Source organism: Lacerta agilis, chromosome 2 (assembly GCF_009819535.1).
Source record: "Lacerta agilis isolate rLacAgi1 chromosome 2, rLacAgi1.pri, whole genome shotgun sequence".
Taxonomy (NCBI): Eukaryota; Metazoa; Chordata; class Lepidosauria; order Squamata; family Lacertidae; genus Lacerta; species Lacerta agilis.
The window spans coordinates 85310871-85324553 of NC_046313.1; the positions used below are offsets into that span (position 1 = coordinate 85310871).

Here is a 13683-nt window from a genome sequence, read left to right on the forward strand (position 1 = left end):
CCACCTTTTATTTTATGAGGGGCTATTTCATGCTCATCCATATTTTTCTTCTCAGTCACAATTGCTTTTCTCTCTTTCTTTACACAGAATTGTGTGCTGGACTGGAGAAGCTCCAGATGAATTTTCTGATGTGGTGACAGTTAATTTGAGCAAGAAGGAAAATCCAGGGACCGATACTCTTATGTGGTAAGTTGTTTCTAGTTCTTACTGGGGGTTTTAACTTTGAATTTTTCACTGGGAAAATACCCATGTCTCAAACCCCTTCCAGTCCGTGTAGACAATACTGAACTAGGACCAATGGAATGAGGCAGCTTCCTTTGTTCTCTTCCTCTCAAGTCTCCCTTTTTTAAAATAGCAACACTAAGTCATACACACACACACACACACACACACACACACATATATATATAATGCAATGTAGCAAATTAGAGCTCACAAAAAACTGTATCTGGTGTTAGAACTATTATGGCGGTGATGGAGAAGTTAAAAAGGATGAGGATGTTTTAAAGCTATTGATGGTGCCAGAGGAAATTGCATCTTCAGGAAACACCTGCACAGAAGCAAAAATAGGAGCCAGTGGCTTCGGTTGGAAGTCTTCCTTTAATGATTGATTTAACATTCCCAGGCCTTTGTTCAGGTCAGGCAACATTCCTACAGGAGAAGCAATTGAAGGTACATCCATTAACTGCACGAGGAAAACACATCAAAATTTGCCCAGCAACAATCACAAGTCTGAACAGTTTTTTTTCTGAAAAAATGTTTTATTAATTAATTCAAAAGATTAAGAAAACAAACAACAAAACATGATGGAAACTCTCAGGTAGAGCTATCTTATCAACACTTCCAGCTTGACACAAACGGAAATTTACAGAGTATACAATTCTCACTTCAGTACTATAATTATCTTGCCAAGAGGTACCTGCTCCATGGCGTGTGTCATTGGGACTGCTAGGAGGTATTTCTGTTAATAAAGCTGACAAACAGCAACTATACAGTGTCAAACTTGCCATGTTTAGCTACACCTCTTGTTACTCTTCTTTGATTATTCAAGTGTTCTGAGAGAGCTCCTTCACACACTTTGGCCCAGCTGCCTTCTATCATCTGTCCACCTCCATCGAAACAGCTGGCAACATTAGTGATGCTAATTCGCTATAGAACACCAAGGGGGTTCTATTCACTTTCATCTAAGAGCAACGTCAGCACAATGTCCGAGACTAAAAATCTGACAGTTATAACGGAGGCTAATTCAAACACCCAAACCCAGAATTTGGTTACTTTGCAACATTCACATCCCATGTGAATAGGGATTCTCTTTTCTTCACATCTGCACCAGCAGAGTGGGGACAAGGTCCTTCTCCTATGGGTGAGTCTCACCGGGGTCCAGTGCTACCAGAGAAGCAATTTGTGGCTCATCTCTTGAATTCTAGTGGAGGGTGTTTCACCAGATTATCTTCCATCTCAACTTGTCTCGTTGGACCTCAAGGTGCCTCTCTCATGCAAGGTTCAAGCCTTTCAGTACCACTCATAACTTGACCACTTGCAGTTTGTATATGGAGGTCACTGCATGTCATGGTCTGGCTCAATGCAGAGGAGTGGGGGGGGGCACCAGTTGGGGAACTCCCAAGGGAACTCCCAATGGAAGAAGGCTCAGATAATTTTCTGAAGAGATAGACCTTAGCAAATTGGCATTAACCAAAATAAAAATAAAAATCATAACCCAAATAAAGGGCAATCCAAACTATTGCATTATATGTTTTGCCTCTTAGGGAAATAGTAGCTTTGGAAAGGCAATTTAAAGCAGAGAGAGAGTTTAACTCCTTCCCTAACATCAAATCTTTATCTTCACTTTTCCACCAGTGGCTAGTTTTCAGTGTTAAAAATGAGGCATGGGGAGGAGATCCAGTTCACCATGGTTTTGGCTCTTAAATCTCATATAAAGTATTTTTTACAAAAAATGTAAAACTTTTTCACAGGCTTATGGGGGTTTTTTAAAGTCAAAGTGCTTTTTAAAAGAATCTAAAAACTTTCTGCTTATCCCAGTATTTTTCTGTAAAAGGCCCCTTCAAAGTTGCAAAGTGACTGTATAGTATACAGTATTAAATTTTGCTGTGCAAGATTTAAACTCAACTAAAAGGCATTTGAATATATTTCAGAAGGCCAGAAAAAGAACACCTATGGCATTTCTTTAAATATGCTCCTTCCAAAGGTACAATAAATTTCATCTCCGTTTTACTGTCACAGATATTATTATCCTTACTTACAAATCAAGGCAGTCAGAGCCTGCCAGTCTGATACAAAGATGACTGAAATGTAAGTGTATTACTGCATCAGAAACTCGAGAGGACTTTAAAATTTGAACACAGTTTTTAGACAGGGTTCGGAGTTCAAGGGGACACTGTTTGAAAACAGGTCAGTGGTAGGAAGTGAGAAATGATTGTTTGTTTTGTTTTCTGTGTTGCTCTTCAGCTTCTGATTTCAAAGTTTAAAAACAATTTCAAAGAATCAAATATGGAATATTACAAAACAATGAAAGCAGCAGAATAGGAATGCTAGATAAAACAAGCAGCTAAGGCCAACAATGGCTTTGAGGTTTTTTTCATTTGGTTTTTTTTTTTACAGTCAGGAAAAGAATTAGAAATTTGTATGTGGTATCAAATGACATCAAAATAGATACCAGTTAAGAGTTTCAAGTAGGGTATTCCGCAAGTGGGATGCCACTTAATCTGGCCAACAGCAGCTCTACCTTTTCATTCTGAGCTTGAACTTTGGGGCACTAATCTAGTACCGGTAATTACTGCCTCCAGATAGCAGTTTAGCACCTTCACTTGGTTTCAGATGTAAAAGAGAAATAGAGTTGATTATCAGCAGCATACTGAGGACAACCTACTCCAGATCCTTTTACATATCCTTCATCTTGTGAGATGAGTTATACAATTTGTCCCATTTGACAGCTTGGAAGCCCTACAAAGTCTGTGGAGCCCACTTCCAAACAACTGTGGTTAGAATTGCTTCTTTGTTCGCAAAATTAACCACCCTTGGTTCTTCCTGGAGAATTGTTGCAGAACCTTTGACATGCAGAATCTTCCTTGCCTGCTGTATGTCTGTATCAGTAACATTACAGACACGAAAGCTCATACCAGGAACAAACTCAGTTGGTCTCTAAGGTGCTACTGGAAAGAATTTTTGATACAGACTAAGAAACTAATGGATACCTCACCTTGATATTCCTCTCTTACTTAGCTTCCGGTACAGTGAAGTTTATGTCTCCATCTACTGGCCCTAAAGCAGGAGGAACCAGAGTAACCATCACAGGGAATAACCTGAGTGTGGGATCTGAGCTCCGAGTTTGGTTAATAACACAAAAGAGTGTGAAGACCTCAGGTAAGTGCTTGCCTCAGAATGAACCATAATTCAGCAGTGGAGGCAGGAAATTATAATTTACCTAACAAGAACAAGAAACATATGCCAAGTGTTTGTCCAATGGCTTTTCCAAGGAAACACAAATTCTTCAGTATGAACAAATCAAGAAGAGCTCTATTTAATGCAAAGCATATAAACTTGCTGAGTAGCCATATTATCTCACTACTAGTCTTGTATGGTTTCCCCCCTCTGCTTTGTATCTGTGAAGGGTACTTAGCAATTCTTTCAAATTATATGTAACTAGCGATAATTTTATATTTGCAGAATTTTCTCATGAGCTGCAAATATTAAAATAGGGTCAGAAGCTGCCCTGATCAGAAGTGAGAAAACAAGTCTATTAAAAAGCCCAGTTCTCCGGTCTGGAGTATCCAATACAGTGGAGAGATGTAGGAGAAGCACATCTTGCTCTGTTAATATAGTCTTGATGCATGGATTGCAAAATAGCTTTTTCTCCTGCAATGAGGCTTTCCCCACTACACTGCCACAGGTAAGCACACCAGCACAGCAGTTTGATGAGGATGGTTGTAAAAGATGGGAGGAATGAGGCAGGACCATGGATGTAGCTGGGGAGGGGGGCAAGGAGGGGCAGCTGCCCCCCAACCAATCAATAAAAATACCTAGCAAACTCAAGTTACCCCCCCCCCCCACAAAAAGTCTGCCTCCCCTAGCAAAACAACTGGCTATGCCCATGGGCAGCACCATACATTGGAAGAGCACTACCGGTACTTGAAATCACACCAAAGTCCCATCTGTTGCAGCCCGCCAGCAGGATGCCTTTCAGAAGTTTACTAAGAAGATAGCATGAAGGCAACACTTTTCCCTTTAGCTTGTCACCCGAATCAGTGGTTTTGAGGAAATAGAGCTCCATTTAGTTATCATTGCTAATAACTATTGATAGACCCTTTGTGAATTTGTCCAGCTATCCTTTAAGTCATAAAGACTAGTGTCCGTCACCACATACTGAGAAATTCCCTGTTGGTTATGCATTTTATGAAGAAATACTTCCTTTTTCTTTCCTCAGCTGGTTGCCAATCAGTCATTAGGTGGACCCAAGTTGTGCTTGCGGGAAGAGGCAGACAGACAAAAAGAACACACACACTACACACCATTTGTAATTTCATAAACATCCATTGCGTTATAAAGCTTCGGGATGAATGGCATGTAGTGTGGATTCTCACTGTAGAGAACAAAACTGGGCATATCCATGCATTGCACTCAGCAGCTCATTGTGTCTTCTTTTTTATAGTCGCACTGACACTAGCATCACTTGCACCATGCCAGGTGTGGAATTTACTACCACTGTGAAAGTCTGTGTCCAGTTTGAAAGGAAGTCCTGCATTGGTGATAACAGCACCTTCAAGTATGAGAAAAATCCAAGTATAAGAGATTCAACCCCCAAAGGAGTCAGATCAGGTAAGACATTACTCTGTGCGATTTTCTAGAACTGTTAACAGGGTCTAATAGGATTAGAAAGGTGGCAGGCGGTCATCTAGGTTGGGGTTTGGGCATTCATGGAGTCTGTATATTGTGCTGAGGCTGGGATAGTAAAATAGACAAGTTGCTGTGAAAAACAGGCAGAGCTGGTGAGTGAGGCAGAACAGTTGTTCACCGTAAACCCAGTTTCTGCTAGCATCACTAAACTCCAAACTGATAATGGGGAAAGAATCCTAAGTTTATGTGCTTCAAAGGATGTAGAAATTCAGGCCAAAGTCCGCATGAGCATCATACTATTCCTACTGGCTCCAACTGATTGATACAGTTTGCATTTTTTTTTTTTATTATTCAAAAGAACCCTGCAAGGCAGACACATTTCAGGGCTTCTTTTTTCTTTTTGGAAAAAAAAATGCTTTTGATTCCATTTTCCCCCTCGAGCCCTTGGGGCTCCGGTTCCTTTTTGAATTTCTCCGTGAAATCACTCCCTGCTTAGTACAGTCTTGAAGTGTAACAGCATAATGTGAACAAAGAAATTTGAGAAAATCTGCAAGTGCACCTGAAGCCCAAGTTACTCAAGAAGTCTTTTAAGGCCAACCAGGGCCAACTGCCCTGATCTTATGCAGCGTTCTTAAAGTGGGATTGCATGTGATCACAAAAACCAAAACACGAATTGCAACATGGGGAATTGCAAATGAGCAGCAGCAGCACACCCAGTTTTCAGTGCTGGGCGGGAAGTTCTGACAGTCTTGTGAGTGCGAGGCGGGATAGAACTGGGTCAGAAATGCAGGGTGGCAGTTGCAAACGTAAGAGTCAGGCAGAAACCATTCAAGATCACTAAGCTGCAAATAAATGCTGTCCTAAACCATGGTGCGCAAACGGCACTGTTACTGTAGGCCATCCAAAGAGGGCGACAAAGTGCTTGGAAATTTATACTGCAGGATTCCTCTTGAGCACTTCACCGCTAGTTCCATTTTTGCCACCACGCTGCTGCTGAGAGCCAGTGTGGTGTAGTGGTTAAGAGCAATCTGGGGAACCGGGTTCGTGTCTCCGCTCCACCACATGCAGCTGCTGTGGTGACCTTGGGCTAGTCACACTTCTTTGAAGTCTCTAAATAAAAATTAATGAAGCAGAGAAATTTTGAATTTGCCAGCCCCACTCACCTCACAGAGTGTTTGTTGTAGGGGAGGAAGGGAAAGGAGAATGTTAGCCGCTTTGAGACTCCTTCGGGTAGTTATAAAGCGGGATATCAAATCCAAACGCTTCTGCTGCTGCTGAACATGGTGCTGTAGGTTTCCTCATCAAAAGAGTAATTGGACCTAACATAGTTTTTCCCCCGCAATGATCAAATACCATTCGGAATTAAATTTCTTCAAGGAAAACACCAAACAACATCGCAGATGTAGCGTGAACTACAGAGAGCCCTATGAATATGCATAACCACAGCACGCTGAGGCTTTAGAGGCCTTAAATGACTGCGAAGGCTGTGCTTTGTAAGATCCCTGTGTGTTATCACTTTTGGATTTGAGTGTCTTTTCGAGGCAAAGGGGATAAATCACTATCTTCCTGAATTCCCCGATGAGCCACCTGATGTGCGGTATAATTAAAGGAAGTAGAACACGAAATGGTTGAAGTAATGAAAGGCCACATGCGGGGGTAAAGTCTGATGTAGTTTTGGTAACCAATGGAGACAAGCCTCTCCTCTCTCCTCCTCTCTGTATTGGTGGCGTGTGCTAAAGCTATCTCATTATTTTCTTTAATTGATTTCACATTGATGGTGCCACATTTAGCATTCCTCAGGCCGCTTGTCTGACGGGGGTAAGACTATCCAAACCTTTCTCTTTTTAATAACAAGTGTTTGAAACATCCAGGATTCATGTCAGCGCAACTATTTATTCGTACTTTGCAGCCGAGGTAAAATATATTCTGAGCATTCTCTATTTAGCCTCAGTGGTGAAATAGTTATTTGTTATTTTATTAGTGAATTGTGCTTTTGAAGTTATTAGGTGATGCTGGGAGCCCCTAGGCTGCAGGTTGTCCACTTTTTAGTCCAAGCAGATGCTTTTACATTTTCTTTTATCCATGCATGTTAAAACGCATTTTTGTGCGTACTTGTAAAACTGTAAGATGCACATACAGCAAATATACTTTCCACCACATGTCTGATCATTGTCCTTGCACATCTTGCTTGACCAATGCTTTTCCACCACATGTGCTTAAATTTGTGTGCATTTACTTCTGAGTAATGTGTGAAGTAGCCTTTATTCTGCTACAGTTTGGTAAAGCGAATAACATAAGAATGGCTCTGCTTGAAACTTTTGAAAGTCACTGCAAGTCACAGTGTTGATTGATGCTGGGCTAAACAGGACTGCAGACTTCATTCAATACAGGACAGTGTCTATTTCCTTTTCGTTCAATTTTCTTATCTTGTATGAATGAAATATGTTGCATTCTTCCACTGAGGCTTGACAGCCATCTGTCAGGAATGCATTGATGGTGTTTCTGCTTGGCAGGGGGTTAGACTGGATGGCCCTTGTGGTCTCTTCCAACTCTATGATTCTATGATCCCTTACTTCACTGTTTTTTGTTTTCATTTTGTTTAAAAGTGGAGGCAGAATCATCACCGTGGAAGGAAATGGATTTCTTGATGGTTCAGAATGTGTCTATGGTTGTTCTCAATGTTGGAAAGAACAACACAGTAAGTCTTTGTGAGAGTAGCATGATAAAGAAAAGAGCAAAATGATGGAAGCATTCAGTCAAATATGTTGGTGTGCAAAATAGAAGGCAAAAGTTTTGCATAGAAGCCAGAAATGATATTAGTTCACCTCAGTTGTGACCCACTGAAAATGGCTGTCCTCCTCCACCACCTACTTCCTACAATATTTTTCTTCCCGTGGATCATCAGGGAATTGCTACCATTCCATTCCTGTTTCCCCTGAGATGGGTTAGAGTTTGATTTACTGCAATATGTAGGATCATATTGGTCATGGGTAGGTTGTTGTCCTCCAGGTATCATTAGACTATAACCCTCATTCATCCCCTGGACCATTGCCCCACTGGCTGGAGCCGCTGGAGTTGGAGCCCAACAACCCCAGGGTGCTATAGATTCCTTAACCTGGCATAGATATTTTCCCCACAGGTTAAAATTACTTAAATTCAGCTATATCGCCCTTCCTATTCAGGGTGGCGTCACATGTTTCTTCTCTTCCCTCCACCCTTAGCCTCACAACAGGCCAGTGAGATAAGTTATGCTGAGAGAGGATGCCAACAGAAGACTATTCAGTGAACTTCATGGCCGAGCAGTGAGTACTGGTCTTAAGTCCATGAGTCTAGCTAGTACATCACACTGACGCTTTCAAATTAACTTATTGGTCTGGGAGGACCAGCCTTGGTGCACCCTGCACTCTGCTTGTGGTGTCCCGTATCCAGTTTTTTCGTTGTGTCAAGCTGTAAAGCTCCTCTCATTAGACCAATCCCACTATTGTTTAAAAATGAAATATTTTTCAACTGAATTTGATGTCTCATATTTGAAATGTCTGTTTGGATCATTTTTGTGATTATGGGCTTTGGATTGTTTTATTTTGCCAAAATATAAGGATTTTTCCATTTTCCATTTTATTTTGTTATGATAAATGATGGTCAGAGATGATTCAATAATTTAATAATCGCTGATTTCTCCTCCCAAACCTCTCTTGCATCCCTTTAGCAAGCAGGGCTCCCTTTTTCTAGTGCCATCTTTCTCTGTCCACTTTGATGAAAATATCTAGCCCCATGCAAACAAATACTCAAATGGCTGCAGGACTTTTGAAACCTTGCTTGCACATCAACCACCACTTGAGTTGATCTGTATTGATGTGCATGCTTTCCTCCCCTGCTCTTCAGAACTGTAAGGTTCACACGGACACTGTGATTACCTGCCCTTCTCCAGCTGCTTCAACCTCACGGGAGCAAGCCAGCACCTGTGGACTTCTACATCAACGGGACGCCTGTTATACCGACGACAGCCTTTTTCCCTTTTGAACACCCTGAGGAGGCCATACAATTAGCACGTTCCACTTGGAATACTATATGGACCCCCAGTTCTTCACAGCCAAGCAGAGAAATGGATCCAAACACCATCCAGGAGAGCCTTTGACGCTAGTTATCATGTAAGAATGTGGTGCAGTGGTGCGTTTCCCATTGGTTCATATTACTTTGTTGTTCAGCTAGACTGAGTTGATGGTGATACACAATCGATGATGAGAAATATTGTAAGGGGGATGTTGTTTCTCAAACAGCATCATAATGAGCTTATCCTAAGAAAGAGCATACATTTTAATCCCCCTAAGGGGAGTTTTTGGATAGGATGCAGAAATTGAGGGACATGCAAATGCGTCTTCCCTCCTGTTCCTCTGCATCTTCAGCTATCCAGAACTTCACCTCTCCCTGCCTTGGAAGATGTACAAGTTGTGAAGGGCGGACAAGTTTTACATCTTCTGAGCAGGGGAGGTGGAGAAGAGACACTTGCACTTCCTGTTCCTTGCACCTTCCATGTCTCATCTGAAACTACCCTCAAAACAAAGGTGGGCTGCCTGGATGGCTCTGTGTCCTATGCAGGCAGATAAGTGAAGAAAGTGAAAAGGGTGCAGGGCTGTGCTTATTTGTGAAACCCTTTAATGTCTCAAAAGGAGGATCATGAAGAGGCAGACTTAGCTGGAATAGGACCCTCCCAGCACCTCAAACACTACAGTATAACAATTGATTAAAGATGGGATGAGAAGGAGCACCTTATGAATCAATAAACACAAGGGGAAATGTAGATACAGAGAGTCAAGCAAGAGTTTATGCCTCCTCTAACAAATCAGAAATAAGGAAATAGTGGACAATAGATAAAAGAACATTAGAAGGAAGAAATGGAGGCTGAAAATTTACTTACTCAGAAAAATCCTACATCATTTTGACACCTCCTATTAAATAAACAAGGAAATCGAGACAAAGCAGAATTGAATGATTTGGAACAATGCTAGTCACAGGCCTTATGTACTGCGAATGTTCTCACTGAGTACCATGGACTTCAAAAGCATTGTCCAGTCAAATGCAGCCATTATCAGGATCTAAGCACCATCTAGTCTTTCTTTCTGTCACCAGTTTCTATACAGGCTTATGATTATCTTTAATCAGATACCATTTGATGTGCAGAATCAGGGAAGATCAAAGACAGTTTCCCCGGGCCTTTAAGGCTTTTGGCTCTGATGTTTTCCATTCTGGGAGTTGGGAAGGAACTGGAAAACAGTTCCTGCCCCCCACCCCGGTCCTCCGTATCTCCATCACATCCAAAATAGAAATATGGGAAGAGGGCTGTGTGTTTCCTGTGGTGCCTTGGTAAAATGGAAAATGTCAACTGAAAAGGAGAGCTTTGGACTAAATCAAAAGATTTCAGAAATGTTTGAGACAGAGTTTAGTGGACCTTTTGAGAAGTAGACAGTGTAGCGGAGACCAGCATTGATTCACTGGCATAGTCATTTTTCACTTGGTTTGTTTTTTCATAATTAGAAAGAGCCTGACAACCTTGGCCTGGAAAGCAACGAGTATGAAGTTAAGATTGGCTTAATTTCCTGCGAGATCCAAATAGTTTCAGATAAAGTAATTCACTGCTCAGTCAATGAATCTTTGAGCACCTCAGAAAGACAACTCCCTGTTACGGTAAGTGGTAGAAGCCTGAGAGCATTTGCCAGCTTGTATTTAACCTGCCTCCTCGCCCACACATACACTGTTGACACCCTAGATTTTGGCTTCCACTATGTGTACAGGCAATCCAACCCAATCTTTAGAATTCTCACTTTTACTTTAGTGTACCATTTTATCTCCGTCCCCATCATTTCACACCTCCTAAAAAGGAATTACATCAATTATCTTACGTGGGAGAAGGTGAGGGAGTGGATTCAGGAATGCATCATCAGAGGAGATGGTCTCTTCCCTACCCCTTTGGGACCTCATTATCGGGGGTGATGTTCATGTTTTTGAACTGCGGCTCTGAACTGTGACTCAGACAGAAGTCCATTCTCTTCATCGTGGGTTTTGTTTCTTTGTCACTCTAAAATGTAGTGCTAACGTGTGACAGAACCTTGGCAAGAGGTGGAGAGAAAGAAAGAAGGCAGCAATCCCCCTGCAGGCTAAGAGTAACTGAACCCATTAAGGACAGGCCGGTGGGATCATGTCCAATTAAGAATGACCGGTTCTGCTGAGGATAACAAATTAAATACAAATAAAGTTGGGTATATGGTTTTGTGAATTCCCAAGCGGCAATATTGCAGTGTTGAATTGCAGTTCCTGTCTATCATCTAATATTTCCTTTAAAAGTGCTTTGTCTTCATTCACCCATGTATAGTGAGTATGGCAATTCTCTGTAGCTTATTGTGAGCTAGCACTCCTGCTACCGCTCTCAACGCAGGAGACTAAGTGGATGTGAGAGATGGGAGTATATTCGTGGGGACAGAGGCAGTGTGGAGAAAGTTTAGCCAGTTCCCATGGTTGGCTGTCTTGTGTGTGTTTTCCCCAGGGCTCCTTTCCTCCCTCTTCCTCAGTCTGATGGGAGTGGTTGCGCAGCCCTCAAAAGGGCCACTTCTCAGCTGCTGATTTCATGTTCAGGAAGGTTTTGCTCATTGGTGCAAGCTTTCTTCAACCCTTATGTCTGCTTTTGTGGTTTTACAAGTCTTCATTTCTGGGGTTTTTTCCAGACTGGGTCATTAATTACACTCATTTCTCTGCAGTTACTTTTACTTTCTATATGTCCCTTAGCTTCTTCAGAGTGGCTTTAAAGCTGTTCACACATTGAGACAGGTGGAGACATTCTCTCTAAGGCCTAACAACCTACAGCTTTTTTTTCTTTTTCCCCACCCCAAATCTCAGTTGTCCCTTTTTTCCAGTAAGTGTGTTAATAGTAAGTTGGCAGGAATATGTGGCTTAGAGAGAGGGAGAGGGAGGGAGCCTGTTGGGACTTGAGAAGCCTGTGGCCAAATCTTCCCCAGAAGCACAGCATTTCGCAAATGTGGGATGGAAACTTCTCTTTAAGCTGGAGAAGCCCATGCTTCTAGCATTGCATCTGAGAAGAGGGTGTTATTTTGTTATTTGGGTCTTTGTACATGAAATTCCATTGCAAAGGCAAAACAAACACAGGCAGAAATAGCAGGCTTCAGAATTTCCTCACCCATTGTTACAGGGAACTATAAAATGAGAAAATTCCATCTTTAATTGGAACTTTTATAAATATAGGGTAAGCTAAATATATATTTAAAGGGAAGCTGGTAGGGCCCCCCCTTACTTCAGAGATCTTTTAATACCATGTAAATTGCCATATCCTAAAAAAGTGTGCCGTTGGTTAAATTCATGCCACTTTATCAGCCTGTCAAACCCCCCAGGGTAGATGTGCCACACTAGGTATGTATTGCAGCTCTCCTTGATAAACATGGGTGGTCTACCAAGTATTTGGCAGGTCACAATGCCTGGCTGGCATCCCACATATGACCCAGAGGCAGCAAATTTGGAAAATGTCATTCTTATCCCATACCAGCAGCCATTAAACCCAGCTAAGCAGGAAGATGCTAAGAGACCAAGGCTGAGTTTCATCGTGGTGCTCCAGAATTCTGCTGCCAAAATTGTTCGCTTCTCTTATCATGCGGACCATGCACTCCCTCTCCACCCCCCACCCCCCACAATCCCTTCACTGACTTCCTTTTGCAACCAGCTTGAACAACTTAACACTGCCTTCTGGTCTTCATAGGCTTTCCTCGCCCTATCTTTTTCTTCCTTTGTCTCCCCAAATCCCTCTTTATTATCATCAGTTCTCCAACCTGACCAGCCTCGCTTACGCAAAAGTCTTTAAATAGCTTCAGTCCTTCTCTCTTGCTGCTCCCCATGCTTGGAACCCCTTCCCAGAATGCTTAGGTGAAATCATAATCAAACCCCTGCTTAAAAGCTACTCTTTCCATAAATTTGTCAGCTTAAAAACCTTTAGTGTCAAACTACTTGTTACATTAAGCATGCTTTTTAAAAAGCATGCTTAGTAAGTACTCTCCATTTATATATATATATATTTTTTGGGGGGGAGGCAATTGTGTGACGATCTTGTCTGGTGCACTGGCTCACACCAGGGCTAGGGGTACTTTTTAAAAACCATGCTTTGTGCAGACTCACTTGGTCCAACTAAGAAGTAAGCCTAAGGCATGGTACAATTCTCTCATTACTCTCTCAGCTTCCTTTATTGTCTACCTCAGTATCAAAATTTACTGTGCAAGGGATTCATTTTTTTTTGGCTTATGTTATGTGTATGTTCACTGGTGCTACTATAGTGGCAATAGTAGTAGTAGTAGTAGTAGTAGTAGTATATTTCTACTCCGCCCATCTGGCTGGGTTTCCCAGCCACTCTGGACGACTTTCACAGGAACATTAAAAACAGAATAAAACTTCAGGACATTAAAAAACTTTCCATCCAGGAAACTCTCAAGTGACAGATTCTATTAAATTAGATTACCCACAGCTAAATTATATCAATAAACTCTAGGCCTGGCCTCTTGGATGTGATGTCTGCCTTCACAGGGCACAGGGAAGAGCAACACTTCTTGCCTGTTGGAATGATTTAAGGCCCAAATAGCCCCTCTTGCTCTCATTCTTTCTTTGCCCTATAGATGTGCCACTTAGTGGAATTCCTGGCCGTTTCTAGTAACTTCTAGCAGGATTATGCAGTTGCCCGTGCAGAGTCTACCAGTGAAAACAGAGTTTGATTCTCAGCTGACCCCTTGATTCACTATGGCTGGTACAGACCAGCTCCCTCCAGGTCACACTCCTTTCTGTGGG

General features: G+C 42.0%; 1 protein-coding gene across 1 annotated transcript in view; it reads left to right on the top strand.

The window, feature by feature from the left end:
- PLXND1 (plexin D1) overlaps positions 1 to 13683 on the top strand; it is a 154335-nt gene that overhangs the window by 88692 nt on the left and 51960 nt on the right. The window contains 12 exon segments of the mRNA XM_033141130.1: positions 88 to 149; positions 152 to 193; positions 3253 to 3342; positions 3345 to 3381; positions 4667 to 4823; positions 5210 to 5220; positions 7458 to 7488; positions 7490 to 7549; positions 8734 to 8799; positions 8801 to 8891; positions 8894 to 9015; positions 10384 to 10533. Of these exon segments, the coding sequence (XP_032997021.1) occupies positions 88 to 149; positions 152 to 193; positions 3253 to 3342; positions 3345 to 3381; positions 4667 to 4823; positions 5210 to 5220; positions 7458 to 7488; positions 7490 to 7549; positions 8734 to 8799; positions 8801 to 8891; positions 8894 to 9015; positions 10384 to 10533 (919 nt within the window).